Source organism: Anabrus simplex, chromosome 7 (assembly GCF_040414725.1).
Source record: "Anabrus simplex isolate iqAnaSimp1 chromosome 7, ASM4041472v1, whole genome shotgun sequence".
NCBI lineage: Eukaryota > Metazoa > Arthropoda > Insecta > Orthoptera > Tettigoniidae > Anabrus > Anabrus simplex.
Window position 1 is genome coordinate 264,106,802 of NC_090271.1, and position 21,005 is coordinate 264,127,806.

The window sequence follows — 21,005 nt, forward strand, 5'->3', positions numbered from 1 at the left end:
CCCATATCTGCTGTATCACCTGATCAAGTTGTCAAACGGATTGCTGGATTGTCTAAAGTGAAACCCAAGAAAGAAGTCAATCAGTTAATAAGAAAAGAACTAACCTTCATGAAAAGACATAATATTGGTTCATCAAATATTTCTGCCCCTTTCACCGAAGAAGAGCTCCTGTTTGCTCCGAAGACGACAAAAACTGCAAAGCACCTGGTTTTGATGGCATTCACCCTGAATTTCTCAAGCATTGTGGGAAGAACACAAGGAAATGGTTGTTACGGTTTTTCTCGAATATTCTGATTACAGGCAAACTTCCTCCAGAGTTCAAATGAACGAAGATGCGGGTTATTCTGAAACCAGGTAAACCTTCCGATTGTCCTGAAAGTTATCGTCCAATTGCTCTAATGAGTGTTTGTTACAAACTTCTGGAATGGCTCATCTACAATAGAATAAGCCCTCTATTTTACGATCGCTCCCAGCAGAACAAGCCGGGTTTATACCTAACTGTAGTTGTGAAGACCAAGTTCTTGCGTTAACAACCCACATTGAAGCAGGTTTTGAAAAATGACTGAAGAGTGGTGCAGTGTTCGTAGACCTTACAGCTGCTTATGATACGGTTTGGAGAGGAGTTGTGTATAAGTTTCTTAAACTTGTTGGATGCAGAGTAATGTCACAACTCATAAACAACATGCTATCAGATAGATTGATCCAGGTAGTTATGGATAACAAACATAGTAAAGTTAAAAAGCATAACAATGGTCTCCCTCAAGGATCTGTGCTCTCTCCATTGCTGTTTAATATGTACATTGCCGATATACCCCGCACTACATCACACCAATTCGGTTACGCGAATGACCTAGCAATAGTCACTCAGCAATCCAAAGTGAATGAGATAGAAGCAATTCTGAACAGAGACCGTGACATTTTGAGCAAGTACTTTGATAAGTGGTGTTTGATACCTAGCACCAGCAAAACGGAAACCTGTCTCTTTCACCTTAATAACAGGCAGGCAAACATTACTTTAAATGTTTCCCTCAACAACTCTCCCCTACCACACAATCCTAACCCCAAGTATCTTGGAGTAACTCTTGATCGGACACTATCCTTCAGGAAACATTTAATGAATACCGCTGCTAAACTGAAGACCAGGAACAATATCATTCAGAAACTTACAGGTTCTACATGGGGAGCATCAGCATCCACTCGTAGGTCGTCAGCACTGGGACTGGTATACTCTACAGCCGAGTATTGTTCTTCTGTTTGGCTGAATAGCCCTACCGAAAGGAAGTATAAAGGCCTCGGTTTGTTTCGCGCCACTTGGGAAGCCAAACTACAGCATATTAACATCTGTAATAAATTATCGCTTGCAAATAACGGCTACATTAATGCAACTAGAAACTTGGAACAAGAACGTACAATTTGTTTGCAAGATCTCGGCATAGAAATGAATGATCAAGTTATGTCCAAAAATAGCCATCTTCCCAACGTAAGGAAGGTCCGACAGATACTACGAGACAGAGAAGTTCAGTCATGGACGAAGTTGCCGCACAAAGGAAAGGGCGTTGGACTCTTCCAGGAATACACGCCAGGGAACAAATGGATAAGAGATCACCAAGGCTTATCCTGTGCGGAATGGAGAGAGGCCATCAAGATGACAGCGAATGTGTGCGCCGTTCGCTCCATGCCTGGAAGGTCCCAGGACAACACCCTCTGTCGGCGTTGCCACAGAGAGCACGAAACTCTTGCCTATGTCCTGGGAGCCTGCCCTCACGGGGAGGTATTGAGAAATTCCCATCATCATACAATACGACACATGATTGCGACCTCGCTGAGGGATCACGGTTTCACGGTGCACGAAGAGGTCTGTGGCCTAGCTACCGACGGGAGTAACAGACGTATTGACATGATAGCCTTTCAACCAGCTAGCAAGCAAGGACTAATCTTAGATCCCACAATACGCTTTGAGTCGCACGTTGGCCAGGCCGAAGTGGCGGACGCCGAAAAAAAGTCAATTTACCAGCCAACTGTAAACTACTATAAAGATAAATATCACCTAGACAATATTTCCGTCCATGGACTCATGATCGGAGCTCGAGGCACAATTCCTAAATTTCTTGTACAGCTATGGGATTCTCTCGGTCTCAGCCGGACACGACTTCACGACATCGCTATCGCCACAATACGAGGTTCAGTGACCATACTCCGCAATCATCTATATAACATCTGAAGAACTGTATTGCAAATCTATTCCTGAGCCTTTTAGTGAATCTTCTACCTGGCACACTAGCAAAGTCAACAGTAACTTAGAAGACAAAATACTGTATAGTCGACATACTTTGTCCTTGTGGCAGCCTCCGCATGGGGGAAGTTGTAATAATAAATAAAAAAAAAAAAATAAATAATAAATAATATTGATGTTGTTCTGAATCTGACGATGCACATTGTCAGTGGCGCAGTCAGATCTACTCTTTTCTGGTTGCCAGTCTTGAGCCACATAACACCTCCAAGGATTCGCAGACAAAACAACTTAATTTGAGAGTTCAGGAAGATAACAATGAACCCAAGTCTTCCCATTCATTAAGACATGGTTGTTAGACATGGACGTCTGAAGTCAAGATCTCCGCCCATTCAGACTGCAAGGGAATTCATCAATAGGAACTTTAACGGTTCTCATGAATGGCAGTTGGAGTGGACCAACACAGCTCCAGATGAATGGCAGACCCTCTTTAGTCGCCAACACCTACCACCTGGTTTTAATCTCCCCAGAAGAACTTGGGTTCTTCTCAACAGAGTCCGTACCAATCATGGACGACGTGGGTCATTGTTGCATATGTGGGGTATGCGCTCCTCCCCTGAGTGCGACTGTGGTGAGAAGAAACAGACCATTCGTCATATCGTCACCGAATGTCCTAGGAGCTCATACTCCGGTCAGCCGAAGGGAGTTTGTGTGTGCTTCTGACGGGGTTGTACAATGGTTGGACAGCTTAGATTTGAGATTATGAACTGTTTTAGAGATTGGTTTATTGTTTAAGGTGTTATATTGTTTGTTATATTTTTGAACATTTGTATGTAGAGTTATGTACTAGCCATAAGCTAAATAAATAAATAAATAAAAATTCCATATAAATATTAGGGTGTATGACATATGCGAATAAATATGCTATTCTGTTTCAATTCATAATAGACTATTTTCCCCAACTAGAAGGATGTGGTGAAGTACAGAAATTGTTTTTAATGGGTTGCATGTAATTCCTTCAATATTTACAGTGTATTGCATTTTTCGTACAGGTCAATGTAGGTTTTGACTACAGTTACCCCAGTTGAAAGTACCAACTTTTCTTCAGCCATCACTTTCCTATTGTTTTTACTTCAGTGTACCACCTGCTATTTTATTGTCTCTCCATTCCCTCCATAAATTCTTCTTTTAATTCCTTTCAGTTTTGCATTATTGTTATAATTGCTTCTTTATCTTGAATACATTTTTGTCTTCTGTCAGAAACTTCTGTAGGTCTCCTTATAAATACTCATTTCAGTCTGTGGGACATATTTCATAAACAAATCCTTTTTACTTATTTGATTTTTCATTCTCGATCTGATTTGTATGCCATGTATTCCTGTTTATACTCCAAGATAATTCTAGCCAGTCTCGTGGCCACGATTGTTAGGCATGAAGTGTATATGGTCTGACATCGTAGTTATCCGGTTCGAGTCCGTCGGTTGAAAAAAATTTCACTATTGGAATGTTGGCTGGCAGGGTAGGAGAGGTAGTGGTATACAATTTTCAATCACTAGATTGCTTGCCAAAAGCCTGGATTAAATTCCAAACCTCTCCGCAATTCTCACATGGCATTGAGGGCATATGCCACTGTTGATGGTGATTTGTCTGTTGGATGGAGATGTGAAGCCTTGAGCAGACTCCTTAGTGCTATTCGACAGAACAGGCTATGTGCCGGCACTGGGTTTTACGTATCCCTTCCTGTCATACATCATGTCATTCATTTCATCTCATTAACTCCTCTGATGAGGTTGACGTCAGGAAGGGCAGCCGGTCATCTTGCTTCATACCTGACTCTGCAGAGAAATGGGACAAGGGTTGGACATGATAATTCTTATTCCATTTCTGGCTTCCATTACACTAAAACTGCCTGTATCCACTTCTCAGTGTCGAATGTCTGACTTAGCAAACAGGCGACTATATCCTTCACATTTTCTGGTTTTGATTTTGATTAATTTTCACCAATTCTTCAGTTTTGTTATTTTGCGAATAGTAGGGAGTTGGATTTTCCCAATTTCCTGGTATAATCTGGGTGTGGTCACTAAATATTAGGGAGAAAACAGGCTCACATCAACAGTTTGTGACTTATTTATTTTGTCACACTTGAAAGATGTTTAAATCTTGTAGACAATGACTACATTGCTGTTGTAATCATCATATAATCATATGCAGTTTTTATCTTCTTGTCAGATATAGTTTTGAAATATGCTTATTGAATGCACTTGGTTTGGTTTCAGGGGTGTATAATGTTGAGAAGCTTTCAGACTTTAGTTGGTGTGCTCTGTCTTACGGGCTGAACATAGCTTACCACTTTGGTATTCTTCAGATCTTTGCCATTGTAAGTTGAATGCTTTGACTAATTCATTCTTTCTTCTATCAAAATTATTGACAAGGACTATAAATACCAGTTGAACCTTATTTATCCAGTCTAAATTGTACTTGGTGCAATATACATGACTGAAAATCTGATTAATCCAGAGAATTTTTGAATGGAGTAAATATCTGAATTTGCAAATATTTAATTACATTTTACAATATAACTCTGCATCAGAGAGCCTTGAAAATATAATGAAAAGAAAGGATCAGTTCCTATCTCTTCTGTATGATGTGGCACCATAATGTTGTTGGGAGGGAGGAATTCTTGAGTGCACCCATTCTGTATTAGTGCTACAGAACTCCAGTGAAGAATACTTCATAAATCACGACATGTTTTGTACTAAAGCATAGCTCAAATCTCCTGATGTTTCGCAGGCACCAATCGCGTATGAGTGCCAGCACTACGTTGTCATGTTTCAGAGCCGGTGTACGCTGCAGAGCAGAGCTACATTGTGTCCTGCGGATAGCCTGTCTCGCCGCTTGTAAAACTAAGAACAAATACCGCGAGTGTTCACAGAAATGCTTCTCTTTTGGGCTTTGAAAGCAATGGACACGGATAGGGACATTTTTATGAATACATAGAAACAAAAATTATGCTGAGTGGTTCACATTTTATAGTTTGTTAAAGAAAATACCAGTAATCAATTTCCAGGATTATCCAGAGGTCTATGCTGTCTCGAAATTCATAGCTGATGGGTTTAAATTTAGTCTCTTTTTTTCTTTCATTTAAAAAAAATAGTTTTATCAGAAGACATGTTTTAATATCTCATCAATGTTTTTCTAAAGCTGATGACTAGCAACAACTTCAAATGATCTCTAAATGTCTCTTAAGAGAAATATATAAGACAAACGCACTTGGTACTAAGAACATACTTTTTCTAGCTCATCATTTCCTATTTCAGGGGCACAGCTAAAGGTGTGTCTTCTTCCTCCTCGCCACAATGACTGTTTTGATCATCTTCGGTATCACTGTCACTGTCATCTTCTAAGTTAATTATAATGGGTTCCAAAATTCGAAGTCGACCTCTTTCCATCGCAAAATCATCATGCAATTCCACTGTGTGTTTTGTCTAAGAACTCCAGTTTTCCGTGATTACGTTATTACTGTCATCGCTTAAAAGCTTTTCAAAATCTGAAAGTAGTGTTTTTCTTAGCTACTTCTCCTTTTATTTGCACCCAGCCAATTTGTATGTGATTTTGAGGCAAGACGAACAATTCTGGGCACCCCTGTGTTTTTGCCTTTTCAGCATCTCTATACACACATGGTTCATTTGACACACTTACCAAACACGCTTCAGCAGTCAAGTCTTGGCGCTTAAGAAAAATGCAACTGTCTGCAGTTTTCTTCAAGGGTGTATTTTTGAAAGAAAAGTAAATTATATACACCACCTACCAAACTTTTACTGTTATATCCACTGGATCTCTCACTTCCAATAGTATTGGGCTTACTGAGTGACATAATTGTTTTCAGTGTTGTAACCTGACATAAATCTTCATTTGTTTTAACATGACAGTTCACAAGCCAGACTGAAAGTGAACTAATATTCTTTACACTTGACATGTCTTGGTCCTGTGGATTATGGGCATCTGTTTATAATACCCTATCAATATTGCAGTTGTGTAAACATCCTACCCCTCATGATAATATCCCCTTTGAAGTAATGAAATCAGCTGTCACTGGATTAGTTTATGATTTTAAGACACTAGTGCTAATGTATATAAAATAAATATGATAGAATATAAAGTCTATAACATTGCAATATACAACCTGTGACAATAAAGTTCGGTGAATAGTCCTGTACTATCATAGATGAACAATGCACGACAGTAACCTTACTGTCCTTCGAAAAGTCCCCTCCCATAACTATTCACTGCTGAGATCGGCGATACATGTCCTGGAAACTTTGCAAGAAGGCTTCCTTTGGGGTGGTGTTCAAAAGCCTTCGTCACATTTCATTGGATGTCAGGAATATCGTCAAATCTCTTTCCTTTCAAAGCGAGTTTGAGTCGTGGGAATAGGAAGAAGTCTGGAGGATTGAGATCTGGCTTCTAAATGTGCCTGCTTCTGATCGTCAGTCAAGTGATGTGGCACAAGCCGAGAACACGTTTTCCTCTTCCCTAAGTTCTGGGTAACGATTTGTCGCACGGATTCATGGTTAATCTGCAGTTCATCCGCTATCATGGACACAGTTAATCGCCGATCATTTGTGATTAATGTCCTCACCTTCTCATTGTTTTTGTCACTGACGCCGGTCTTCCGCTACGGGGGTTGTCAGAAACACTTTCCCTGCCTTCTCGAAAACTGGCGAACCACATGTACACACACTTCAAGGACAGTGCTTGATCTTCATAAACACATACCAGCTTCGCATGCGTTTCTTTCGTTGTCTTGCCAAGCTTAAAACTAAACTGTACATTGATCTTTTGGTCGTTCATGTTCCTGTTCACAGTTCAGAACCAACGCACTAAACACGCACTGTGTCAAACAGGTCTTACACGGCACACACACGGTGCTCGCACCGAAATAGGTCTTATGGCGACGATGGGACAGGAAAGGCCTAGGAATGGGAAGGAAGCAGCCGTGGCGTTAATTAAGGTACAGCCTGGTGTGAAAATGGTAAACCACAGAAAATCATCTTCAGGGCTGCCGACATTGGGATTCGAACCCACTATCTCCTGGATGAGAGTTCACAGCTGCGCGCCCCTAACCGCATGGCCAACTCGCCTGGTCCGAACTTTGTCACAGGTTATTATATCACCTCTCTCATCCCTGTTAGATCTTCAATAACGACACGTACTTGTTACTTCATTTAGGGAATTAGGACGATGTGGTCATCAGTCCTGTGTGTGTATGTGTAACTTTGCTGGTTTACATAACGGGGTGTCTATGCCATGTGGGTACTCCCAATTAATTAGAGTTAAAATATGAAAGGAAGTAATTGTAGAGCTATGAAAAATTTTGCTGCAGTATTTGCTTGGTGTTAAAAAAAAAAAAAAAAACAGAAAAATATTTCAGTCATCTCATTTATGTTTGTTTTCTACTTTGTTGCTGGACAAATTTTGAGACGGCAATAACTTGTGCATGATCTTTAACAACCAATAAAATGCGAAATACTCAGCATAAAAATATGATTTTTGTATCTATATATTAATGAAAATATCCACATCTGTGTCAGTAGTACTGGAAGTCCTAAAATGAAACATTTCTCCGAGCACTCATGATATTTGATTTTAGTTTTATAAGTGATGAAACAGTCTGTCCGTATGAGGTAATGCAACTCTCTTGCTGGGTGTTGCTACTGGCCAGTGTTACTGTCCAAACATCAAGAGGTTTGAGCTCTGCCATAGACATAGTTGTTTTACATATCATTATAACCAAGAAATGGATTAATTGGATCTGGATATATAAGGTTCTGCTGTATTTTATTAATATTCTAAGCACTATTTGCTGCTTTTCAACACACTGTTGTAATTTGATTGATGGGAACTGTAGCCAGTTGTCTTGCTTGTGCATTAAATCTTAATTGGGTCATTTAATTTGGAAAGCATGATAATTTTATGAAATGTTAAAAGTATTTGTGTAGTATTTAATATAGTACTGCTTAATGTTTTTAATTATCTACTTTTCAGTTGTGATGTGTGACTGTGTTAATTGAATATTTTTTATGGAGGAAGTTGCAAACCTTACTGAAAGAGGTTTGAGAACGAACTGTTTTTAATTAATCTGTGGGTACCTTCTTCTTCACTTTGCCATTAGACCACAGATTAATATTTGTTCCTTAGTCAGTTGTAGATTCTGCTTTTGTGTACTTGAACTCTGTTCACAGTTTTGTATTTTAAATACTATTGTGAGTAAGGTTTATGGATCATTTAAGCACATCACTTGTAGTTTTAAATGACCATTGATATTATGATCATACGACAAGACCTCTGGTTTTGTGTGGATTCTGAAGGACAAGGTTGTGCTTTTTTTCGTTTAAAAAGTCCCTCATGCATAGGCCTGGATTCTAATCGTGATTGCCTTGGTGAAAAATCTGTGACATTATGTCGGTTGTCTATTACGATCATCCTCAACTGTCCTATTTCTATATGTTACAGGGACTGCAACATTTCAGGTCTAATTGGTACAATTTTGAGAGAGAGAAAATGCTGTTTTCTTCCAGAAAGACTATTCCCATGTAAATTTATGTTAAGAAGGTTAGCTTTTCTCTACTGGTGCTTAAAATATGTTTTCAGTAAATCTAAGAACAGAAGTTTTATTTTTAAAGTTTGGCAGTTCCGAATCTAAAGACATGATGTTGGTGGAAAGTTAAAAGGAATAGTGGCATATCAAGAGAAGCAATCAGAGCATCAAAGACCAGAAAATTTAATGAAATTGATAAGCTTGTTACTGGATTTGTGCAGGAGAAACGAAACCAGGGTTATCAAAATAAACTTTCAACCTATTAGGCACTGGAGGTGGCACGAAATTTAAAAGTTCCAGAAACTGTCTTTAAGGCAATCCTGATGTGGTATAAAGAAATGATGAGGCGTTCAAGATTATTTATGACATCACATCACTATTGCACAATGCGTATCATCAGATTACAGCAATAAATCTGGTCAGCTATCAGAGCTATTTAATAACTATGACAAAAGTTCATTTTGTCTACATGTTTTCATGCTACATATACGGTTAAGTTAGTTTAGGTGATGCTGTGTGAATAAGAAGACTAAAATATTTGCTACAGAAGCCTCTGGAGTGATACTACAGTTTTTCAGAATGAAATTGAACATATGCATTCACATAGTATCAGAATTAGAAAAATAACTAATTAGTAAGCTGCAGAATGGATATCATCTGCTAAAACACAGTTTAATTTCATTGTACCAGTGATGGTAAACGCAGACCGAACGTAACCAAAGAGCGTTTGATTGATGACCATATTTTCTTATATATTCACACTACTGATCGAGTGGCTGCGCTGTTTAGGTCACACAGTTCTCAGCTTGCATTCGGGAGATAGTGGGTTCAAACCCCATTGTCGGTAGCCCTGAAGTTGATTTTCCATGGTTTCCATTTTCCACACCAAGAAAATGCTGGGGTTGTACCTTAATTAAGGCCAAGTCACCATGATCAGTTCCTTCCCTCTCCTAGCCCTTTCCTATCCCATCATCACCATAAGACCTATCTGTGTTGGTGTGATGCAAAGCAAATTGTAAAAATATAAGTATATGGAATGGCTGACCTGACTTCTTTATCTCTCTCTCTCTCTGTTTAAAACTACTTACATTAGATTCTAATATAAATAATAATTCTTCTTCCTATTATTATTTACCTGCACAATACTAGTCTGGGTTTTTATTTATGCATGCTCACAGGGCTACAAGGCTTAGCAATGGAAAAACATAAAGAAAGAGAGTTATAAATGGTTGAGGAATTACGGAGAAAATGGAGAAACGTAGTAGGAAATTGAATTGAGCAAAAACGTCAGCTAAGAATAATATGTTGGCAAACATAATTGGCAGTATATGAATTTTAGCAAAAAATGGAAGGATATGTATAAGTACTTTAAGGCAGATACAGGTTCCAGGCAGTATATATATATCATATATGATATATCATACGCAAAACGTGCTTTCAAAATTGCGTTATATCTCCGTCACCGTAACTCTTTTGGAAGTCTTAAAGGCATCATTTAGCGCGTCAGGGATGCAAATAATGTTTCCTAGCTGATGGCAATATTGTTTTCCTCCAGTTAGGACGATACTTGGCACTTTCTTAGTGCAGGTAGCACAGCAGGCTGACAAAAATGACGCACTGGTGAGTATTTATAATTATTGTGGAAATGAGCTATGAAAAGGCTCCTGCAACTACAGAATCCATTGATGTATCTTCCAAATGGAATAAATCCAGGAATCCACAAAAGAAAGTAAGAAAAGTAAGAAATTGGGTAAACAAGGTATATTTGTTACGGGAATAGTATGAGGATTTGACCTCTTATGATAGTTACTATCTTCACTGATCAAGATGGCATTCAAACACAAATATCTTTTAATGTATGAAATATCATACGCTGGGCATTCGCAAGATGAAAATTTTCAATTTCAGATGAAATACAATAACAGAGGGGGAGTCTGGCTCCATGGCTAAATGGTTAGCGTGCTGGCCTTTGGTCACAGGAGTCCCAGGTTCGATTTCTGGTAGGGTCGGTAATTTTAACCATAATTGGTTAATTTCGCTGACACGAGGGCTGGGAGTATGTGTAGTCTTCATCATCATTTCATCCTCATCAAGACACGCAGGTCGCCTACGGGTGTCAAATCAAAAGACCTGCATCTGGCGAGCCGAACTTGTCCTCGGACACTCCCAGCACTACGAGCCATAAGCCATTTCATTTTTACAGATGGGGAGGCCATTCTGAACATTCTAGATAGCTTAGCAAATGATGATTGTGATGATGACCCATTTTCAGAAGCAGATGAAATAGAAGTAGTGCTTACGGGAGCTGTTGATGGCAATGACAGTGATCAAGACGATGGGCCTAGTGATGATGATGATTGTACTACAGCTTGGGACGTAGGGAAGGGTGTACTTAGACAGGAAATTGAGGTCAGAGGTGTAAAGAAAACTCCGTGTGGCTTAGAAGAGCGACTCGATATATGCATTTCTGAAAATTCAGAGAGAGTATTTACTGCAGGTGATGAGAATCAAATACCACTACAGAAGGCTCCTGCAACTACAGAATCCATTGATGTATCTTCCAAATGGAATAAATCCAGGAATCCACAAAAGAAAGTAAGAAAAGTAAGAAATTGGGTAAACAAGGAGCTTAAGAAGTCAGTCAAGTTTACAAAGAGAGATGTGTCAGAACCATCATGCATTCAAGAGTGGAGTGTCAGTAAGTTCACTCCAGTACTTTGTTCAGTTCCATATGATGAAGTGATGGAGAGAATCATGAAAACAAACAATACAATGTTTTCTGTGGTTACTGTTACTAATAAGTTTCTGTTGTATTACAAAAAACAACAGTAGGTTTCAAAATTCATTTCAGATCATGCGAACACATCGTATGAGAGGTGGGAAGTAGGGACTTTCCCCATGAGTATTCCCTGCCCCAAAGGGTTCTGAATTATATAAATTCCATCTATAAGGTCAGTATTCTGTTTTTAGTTTTAATTTATGTTGCAATAAATTATTTTTGTTCTTAATAAATCATAAATATGTTTGGTGTAATATGTTACCCCCTACTGCCCAGCGTATGATATATTGTACACCAGAAAAATGGTCCTTAAAATGGAAATATTCATATTTTATAAGCATCCTTGCTTCAAGGATCGGTTATAGATGTAATGTTGAAAAAAGTACAAGAAAACTCGAAAAAAATATTTTCTGGGCATAAATGGGTTTTAATGGACAAGGCAGGTGTATATGTAAAGATTTACAAAAGGCAGAAGTATTCATTGAGTAGTGTGGTAAGATAGATGGATATAAGGATAATGTCCAGGTTGAGGGGGTAAAGAGCCTCCGTGGCTCAGGCGGCAGCTCGCCGGCCTCTCACCTCTGGGTACCGTGGTTCAAATTCCGGTCACTCCATGTGAGATTTGTGCTGGACAAAGCAGAGGCAGGACGTTTTTTCTCTGGCTACTTCAGTTTTCCCTGTCATATTTCGTTCCAGCAGCACTCTCCCATATCATTTCATTTCATCAGTTATTCATTAATCATTGCCCGAGAGGAGTGCGACATTCTTCGGTAGCCGGCACAGTTCCTATCCTCACCGCTAGATGGGGGCTTCATTTCATTCCTGACCCGGTCGAATGACTGGAAACAGGCTGTGGATTTTCTTTATTGAAGGGGGTGTCTAATACCGGCAAAGTACTGAAATTTATCAATGATAATGAAAGTTACAAAAAGGTACAAAGTTTGAAAGCGAGAAAAGCAGCCGGGAGTGATAAGATTTCTGGGGATATGCTAAAGTGAGGATCTCTCCTCTAACGGGTTATGGACCACCGGTCGATTGTATAGCTGCCTGAGCACAAGGAGGGCTATGACTCAGAATATGTCCAAGATGCCCACTCCCATTCCACAGCAACTGGTATCCTGACTCTCAGGACCACTTACTAGGTCACCCAGTTGGGATATAATGCCATATCTGAAAAATTTATTTGAATACTGTTTACATGGGGAAAATGAAGGGAGAGTTGCAGTTGTAGCCCCAGTGTACAAAGAAAGATAATGCAGATAATTATAGACCAGTCAGCTTGACATATGTTGCTTGTAAGCTCTGGGAAAGCATTCTTTCTGTTTATATTAGACAGACTTGCAAAACTACTAACTGGTTTTGATAGAAGGCAGTTCGGGGTTAGGGAAAGCTATTCCAATAGGTAGAATTGTGTCAACAGAAAATGTCGTTTACATTCTCATTGCAAACAAAATGTTGTTTAAGTGTAATTTTGTGTGTCCATTTGATAGAACAGCCTCAAATTAGTCTGTTGCAACATTCTGTTCACGGATATTTATTGACGGCTTCCCTGGTTGCACTGCCTTGTAGTGTGCAGCGCTGTCTCCGCACTACTGTCATCCTCCTCAATCCTCTACTCTTGACAGGGCATTGTGTCGTTCATGATTTCACTGTCCTGATTTTCTTTCTCCAAGTCTGGCAGTCTGTCGCTATAAGTGTTGCTTCGTTAAGACTTCCCCACCAGAGGCTGCAGCTGGTCCACCCATCTTATTGGATGTCTTCCTTGCAATTCCTTTGCATTAATCTTTCTCTCATCACAAGCTTCTCCAGAGTGCCTGTTCTTGTGGTGATGTGTCCGAAGTACCAGAGGTAAGCCTGGCTGATCCGCTCGAGAAATCAGCACGGACGCTTTAGTTCGGTGTTCACTCCAAGAAATTCAGAGTATGTGTTGGTTAACCCACATCTCAAAGCTCTCCATTTTCCTTTTATATGCCAGTTTCATGGTTCATGGTGTGGGTTACTGTAGTCACATCCTAGTTCGTGAACCATGGACAATGGCTGAGTGGCCTAGTAAGTGGTCCTGAGAGTCGGGATACCATTTGCTATGGAATGGGAGTGGGCATCTTGGACATATTCTGAGTCATAGCCCTCCTTGTGCTCAGGCGGCTATACAATCCACCGGTGGTCCATAACCCGTTAGAGGAGAGATCCTCACTTGGATTGTGTGTAAGTAGGTACCAACTGATGAGCCCAACCTAGCACACGAAGGTGAAGCGCTGGCAACCAGGAATGAGTTGGCTGGAAAAATTATAATGTCCAATAATTGACCATTTATATTGTTATTATAAATTTACTCATTCGGGACATATATTTCAGATTCCCTATGGGAATCAACATCTATATCATAGCATCCTGCTTCATGAATTCACCGAGCTCAGAACATTTTAAGCAAGCCTCGGACCTATGGGAGTAACGGAGTCCCACTCCCATTTGACAGGCGAGGGACTCCTTGGAAACAACTTGGCAAACGAAATGGAATTTGATGGGGAGCTATCAATATTAATGGGGCTTATGGAAGAAAGAAAGTAGAACTGGCTGAGCCAGCAAAGAGGATGCATCTGGATGTGCTAGGAGTAAGTGATATACGGGTAAGGGGAGATAACAAGGAAGAGATAGGAGATTATAAAGTGTACTTAATGGGTGTTAAAAAGGGAAGGGGTAGAACTGTTTATCAGGAATACTATTACACGCAACATAGTTTCTGTTAGGCATATAAATGAGCAAATGATGTGGGTAGATTTGGCAGTTGTAGGAATTAGGACGAGAATTGTCTCAGTGTATTCACCATGTGAGGGTGCAGATGAGGATGAAGTTGACAAGTTTTATGAAGCATTGAGTGACATCGTGGTCAGGGTCAACAGTAAGGATAGAATAGTGCTAATGGGCGATTTCAATGCAAGAGTTGGAAATAGAACTGAAGGATACGAAAGGGTGATTGGTAAATGTGGGGAAGATATGGAAGCTAATGGGAATGGGGAGCATTTGCTGGACTTCTGTGCTAGTGTAGGTTTAGCTGTTACGAATACATTCTTCAAGCATAAGGCTATTCATAGGTTATCTTTAAAAAGCACGGTGTAAAAGTAGCTTTCAAAACTAAGAATAGGAATGCACAAATCTTACATAATGCCACATCTATAAACAAGTTCAATAGTTATTCAAAATCAGGAGTATACAGGATCACTTGCAACAGTTGTAATTCTTCTTACGTCGGACAGACCGGGAGAAATTTTAAGATAAGGTACTCAGAACACGTGAATGCCCTGAAATACAATAAATTTTCGGCTGTAGGACAGCATATGCATGACTATAAGCACAAATTCACAGACATGACACAAGATATGAAAATTCTCAAAATCATCAATAAAGGACCCCTCCTTAACATTACCGAAAGCTGCTTCATACATTTAGATCAATATATCAACCCAAATCATAATCTTAATGAAATTTCAGAAAAACCTAATATCTTTTTTGACCTTCTAATTCCCATTTTCAGCAATGTCAAACCAACAAGTCATAATTCAGTTTTTCATAATATTCACAGCACATTTCCTCAACAGCCATCCTTTTTCCCACATCCTTCAGCCCCACCTTAATCCCCCCTCCCGACCCCACCCCTTCCCCAACCCCCTCTCCTTCTGACCTTCCCCTCCCCTCCCCTCTCCTTTCTTTTCATTTGAATCTCACAACAGTTAGTCTGAAGCTCACTCAACAATAGACCACACACCTCATGCTGTATTGAGAGGTAAGTCTCATATAACCATCTAACTAACACATTCTCTCATTCAATTCATTAATTTAATTTTATCTAATTTATCAGGTTAACTTTATGGGCACTGCAATGAATCGCAAAATTTTTATACCAGACACAATGTATCTGTGTTAACCACATCTTCATGTGCTGTCCTGACAATGTCCAACAACATTTTCAGCAAGATTTAACAAGCACCATGAGAGCATCTCATTTATTATTTTGATTGAGGATGAAACAACATCTAACAGTTCCTCGTCAGCTAGTGGTTATTTACAGCAGTGTCCAATGGATTACATATAGCTAATACCACACAAATAGATTTGATTACAAACTACAGGATCAACATTTACCAGTTCCCAGCAGTATTAGAACTAACAGTTCTGTGTATATAAATTAATACTTGAAATTATTCTCAATGATGAACATACTCAAGATGTTAGAACCTAGTTCATTTTCAGATTTATTCATAATTCCATCCCAGTTTTTAATGTCACTTTGTATATATTTGTTTTCATTTGTTTTATGTCAATTGTGTGCATGTACATTTGTTTAGTTATTAGGTGTTTTACATTAAGGCTGAAGATGGCCAACCCCGGCCGAAACTAGTCCCTAATTAATGTAATTTTGAATATTACATATTATAGTATTGAAAGGTGGACCATTACTACATTAATTTAATAATTACATTGTAAGGCTATTCACCACTACACATGCGAGGCTAGGGGTACCAGATCCATAATAGACTATATCTTAACAGACTTTGAATTCAGGAAATCTGTTAGGAATGTATGAGATTTCTGGGGATTTTTTGATGATCTGTAGTGAACTAAGTATCTCTAGGCTTAGGGTAGAGAAAGTGAAATCTGTCTGCAAACAAATAAGAGTAGAAAATCTCCAGGATGAGGAAATTAGACAGAAGTACATGGATATGATTAGTGAGAAGTTTTGAACAATAGACAGTAAGCAGTTCAGGATATAGAAAGTGAGTGGTGGCATACAGGGATGCTGTAGTAGAAACAGCAAGGGAATGCCTAGGAACAACTGTGTGTAAAGATGGGAAAAGGCAAACATCTTGGTGGAATGATGAAGTGAGAGCAGCTTGTAAACGTAAAAAGAAGGCTTATCAGAAATGGCTCCAAACAAGGGCCGAGGCAGAGAGGGATTTGTACGTAGATGAAAGAAACTGCGCAAAACAAATAGTTGTTGAATCCTAAAAGAAGTCATGGGAAGATGTTGGTAATAACCAGGAAAGGCTAGGTCAAGCAGCAGGGAAACCTTTCTGGACAGTAATAAAGAATCTTAGGAAGGGAGGGAAAAAGGAAATGAACAGTGTTTTGAGTAATTCAGGTGAACTCACTCATAATAGATCCCGGGGAATCACTGGAGAGGTGGAGGGAATATTTTGAACATCTTCTCATTGTAAAAGGGAATCTTCTTGATGGTGTTGCGAACAGCCAAGCTCATGGGGAGGAGGAAAATGTTGGTAAAATTATACTTGAGGAAGTGGAAAGGATGATAAATAAACTCCATTTTCATAAAGCAGCAGGAATAGATGAAATTAGACCTGAAATGGTGAAGTATAGTGGGAAGGCAGGAATGAAATGGCTTCATAGAGTAGTAATATTAGCATGGAGTGTTGGTAAGGTATCTTCAGATTGGACTAAAGCAGTAATTGCACCTATCTGTAAGCAAGGGAACAGGAAGGATTGCAACAACTGTCGAGGTATCTCATTGATTAGTATATCAGGCAAAGTATTCACTGGCATCTTGGAAGGGAGGGTGAAATCAGTAGTTGAGAGGAAGTTGGATGAAAACCAGTGTGGTTTCAGACCACAGAGGGGCTGTCAGGATCAGATTTTCAGTATGCGCCGGGTAATTGAAAAATGCTACGAGGGGAATAGGCAGTTGTGTTTATGTTTCGTAGGTCTAGAGAAAGCATATGATGGGATACCGAGGGAAAATATTCGCCATACTGGGGGACTATGGAATTAAAGATAGATTATTAAAATCAATCAAAGGCATTTGTGTTGACAATTGGGCTTCAGTGAGAATTGATGGTAAAATGAGTTCTTGATTCAGGGTACTTACAGGGGTTAGACAAGGCTGTAATCTTTCACCTTTGCTGTTCGTAGTTTACATGGATCATCGTGCTGAAAGGTATAAAATGGCAGGGAGGGATTCAGTTAGGTGGAAATGTAGTAAGCAGTCTGGCCTATGCTGACAACTTTGTCTTAATAGCAGATTCTGCCGAAAGCCTGCAGTCTAATATCTTGGAACTTGAAAATAGGTGCAATGAGTACGGTATGAAAACTAGCCTTTCGAAGACTAAATTGATGTCACTAGGTAAGAAATTCAACAAAATTGAATGTCAGATTGGTGATACAAAGCTAGAACAGGTCAATAATTTCAAGTATTTAGGTTGTGTGTTCTCCCAGGATGGTAATATAGTAAGTGAGATTGAATCAAGGTGTAGTAAAGCTAATGCAGTGAGCTCGTAGTTGGAATCAACAGTATTCTGTAAGAAGGAAGTCAGCTCCCGGACGAAACTATCTTTACATCAGTCTGTTTTCAGACCAACTCTGCTTTATGGGAGCGAAAGCTGGGTTGACTCAGGAAATCTTATTCATAAGTTAGAAGTAACAGACATGAAAGTAGCGAGAATGATTGCTGGTGCAAACAGGTGGGGACAATGGCAGGATGGTACTCGGAATGAGGAGATAAAGGCTAAGTTAGGAATGAACTTGATGGATGAAGCTGTACATATAAACCGGCTTTGGTGGTGGGGTCATGTGAGGCGAATGGAGGAGGATAGGTTATCTAGGAGAATAATGGACTCTGTTATGGAGGGTAGGAGAAGTAGAAGCAGACCAAGACAATGATGGTTAGACTCAGTTTGTAACGATTTAAAGATAAGAGGTATAGAACTAAATGTGGCCATAGGACTAGTTGCAAATAGAGGATTGTGGCGACATTTAGTAAATTCACAGAGGCTTGGAGATTGAACTCTGGTATGTAATGAATGTATGTATGTATGTATGTATGTATGTATGTATGTATGTATGTATGTATGTATGTATGTATGTATGCCAGTTTGACTATCTGGGTCTCACCTGCGTAGGTGGCAATAGGGAGTATGAGAGCGTGAGCCAGTTGCAGTTTTGTGTTCCTTGGTCGTTCCATTTTTTTTTTTTTTTGCTAGATGCTTTTCGTCGCACCGACACAGGTAGGTCTTATGGCAACGATGGGACAGGAAAGGCCTAGGAATGGGAAGGAAGAGGCCGTGGCCTTAATTAAGGTACAGCCCTAGCATTTGCCTGGTGTGAAAATGGGAAACCAGGGAAAACCATCTTCAGGGCTGCCAAGAGTGGGGTTCGAACCCACTATTTCCCGGATGCGAGCTAACTGCTGCGCGCTTCTAACCGCACGGCCAACTCGCCCGGTGGGTCCTTCCATATCCCACTCAATTTTTTGGTGGCTGCCCTGGCCATGGCCATTCTTCTTGATTTCATTGGGACACCCTCCTGTATTGAAAATCATGGAGCCCAAGAAGACAAATTTCTGAACAACCTCAAAACCAGCTATCTCCGTCACATTTAGGTGGTTGGCTTTCTGTCTGTCGACAGTCATTACCTTTGTCTTTTGTCTGTTAATTTCCAGGTACACGTGAGACACTCTTCTCCTTAAATGTACTGATGCAGAGATGCCAGGATATGAAATGTTGCTGTCTATGCTTGTTTCATAGATTACAAAAAAGCATTTGATTGTGTCTGGCATGAAAAGTTGTTGGAGATTCTGAGATCAGTTGGCATTTACTGTAATGAGCTGCACATAATCAGTAACTTGTACTGGAATCAAACTGCAGATGTCAAAACCGAGCAAGGAACTTCAGAAACAGCTTCTATTAGAAAAGTGTCTGTCTGGGTTGTGTATTTGTTTGACATTTATTCCGGGGTAATTTTTAAGGAAACACTTAGAGAATGTGGTGCAGTCAAGATAAATTGGGAAGTTATTAACAGCGTCAGGTATGTGGATGGCACTGTTGTCATACCAGATGGTATACCCACCCTTCAGTGCACGATAAATCGCTTAGTTCAGTTTAGTGAAGAATTTGGCCTATATGTTAACCCTTTCAAAACAAAGATGATGGGGTTTTCTAAACAGTCAATACAAGCAAATCTCACAACGGAGGGTCATATAATAGAGCAAGTGTCCACCTTCAAATACTTGGGTACCATGCTGAACGACCAATGTGATTCCAAACGAGAAATAAAATCTAAAATTGAGCAGGGCAGGAAACAATTGATTACCAAGAAGAAATTCTTTGTAAGGTCAGATCTCAGTCTGCAGCTACAAATCCACATGATATGCTGCTTCATATTCCCTATTTTCTATATGGGTGTGAAAGCTGGACCTTGAATCCAAGCACTGAAAAACATATAGATACCTTTGAAATGTATCTTTATCACTTTATTTTGCGCATACCTTGGATATTGAAAATTTCAAATGTCGAGGTCCTTCATTGGATGAAAAAGCAAAAAGAACTGTTACTTATTATAAAACAAAAGAAAACACAATACATAGGGCATTTTATGAGGGATGAATGGTATCAATTATTACAGCTAATTATTGAATGAAAGATACAAAGGAAACGGTCTGTTGGTAGATGGAGAAATTTATGGCTAAAGAATATTCGAAGATGGCACAGATGTACAGTAGAAGAAGCTTTTCATGTTGCATTGTCAAGATCAGAGCTCTATATACCTACTACGCTGGCGTAGAAGGGGGGGGAGGTGATACTCCCACGTGGTGCGTCCCAGGTGGTGGGTAGGGGGGGTCCTAACCGGTTTGCCGGCGGACTTGAGGGAAATAAAATACAGTACCTCTTGCGGACCAAACACACAACCCCCTGCGGGTAGGGGACGCACATGTAGAATACACCCACGGTATCCCCTGCCTGTCGTAAGAGGCGACTAAAAGGGGTGACCTAGGCGCGGACATGGATTGCTGTTTGGTACAAAGTGTTGGACCTCCTGGGGATGGGAGGGGTTGAATACATTCACAGGTAATCCCTGCCTGTCGTAGAAGGCGACTAAAAGGGTCATGTGGCCATGGTCCCTCTTTATTTTTTTATTGTGTTTTTGAGGGTCAGTTGTAGACCATTCCAAATTTATGATGTGCGTGCTGTTCGGAGATGGGACTCTTACGTGTGCAATTATGCCCAAAAGCCCGCATTTGACCACCCAGGAATCTTGCGGGTGGGAGCGCCAAGTACCGGGGCAGTAGTATCCGCCTGACAACACAGGTCCCCGCACAGCCGAATGGCAGAAGGACATATTATTATTAATTATTTTTTATTTTTTTCCCTCTATATTTAGTGCTCTGTATACGCTATGGGGTACATGCTATTGCGGGTGGCTGGAGGAAGGGAGTCCTAGTGCTCATTGCCTTAGTCATCCCGTATTAGGCATCGCCCAACATCGGACCCCGGGCATTATCTGCTATGACCAGGTGGGTATTGCCTTGGCAGCTTGGTTTGGCTACAGAGATACCTGATCGGAGTGGGTGGCATTCGGGGAGGATGGTTTCGGGCATGGCTTCGTAACGAAGT

General features: G+C 40.0%; 1 protein-coding gene across 1 annotated transcript in view; it reads left to right on the forward strand.

The window, feature by feature from the left end:
* LOC136877809 (transmembrane protein 164) overlaps positions 1-21,005 on the forward strand; it is a 129,599-nt gene that overhangs the window by 81,875 nt on the left and 26,719 nt on the right. The window contains exon 4 of the mRNA XM_067152013.2: positions 4,507-4,607. Coding sequence (XP_067008114.1) covers positions 4,507-4,607 — 101 coding nt within the window. The remainder of the gene's footprint in view (positions 1-4,506; positions 4,608-21,005) is intronic.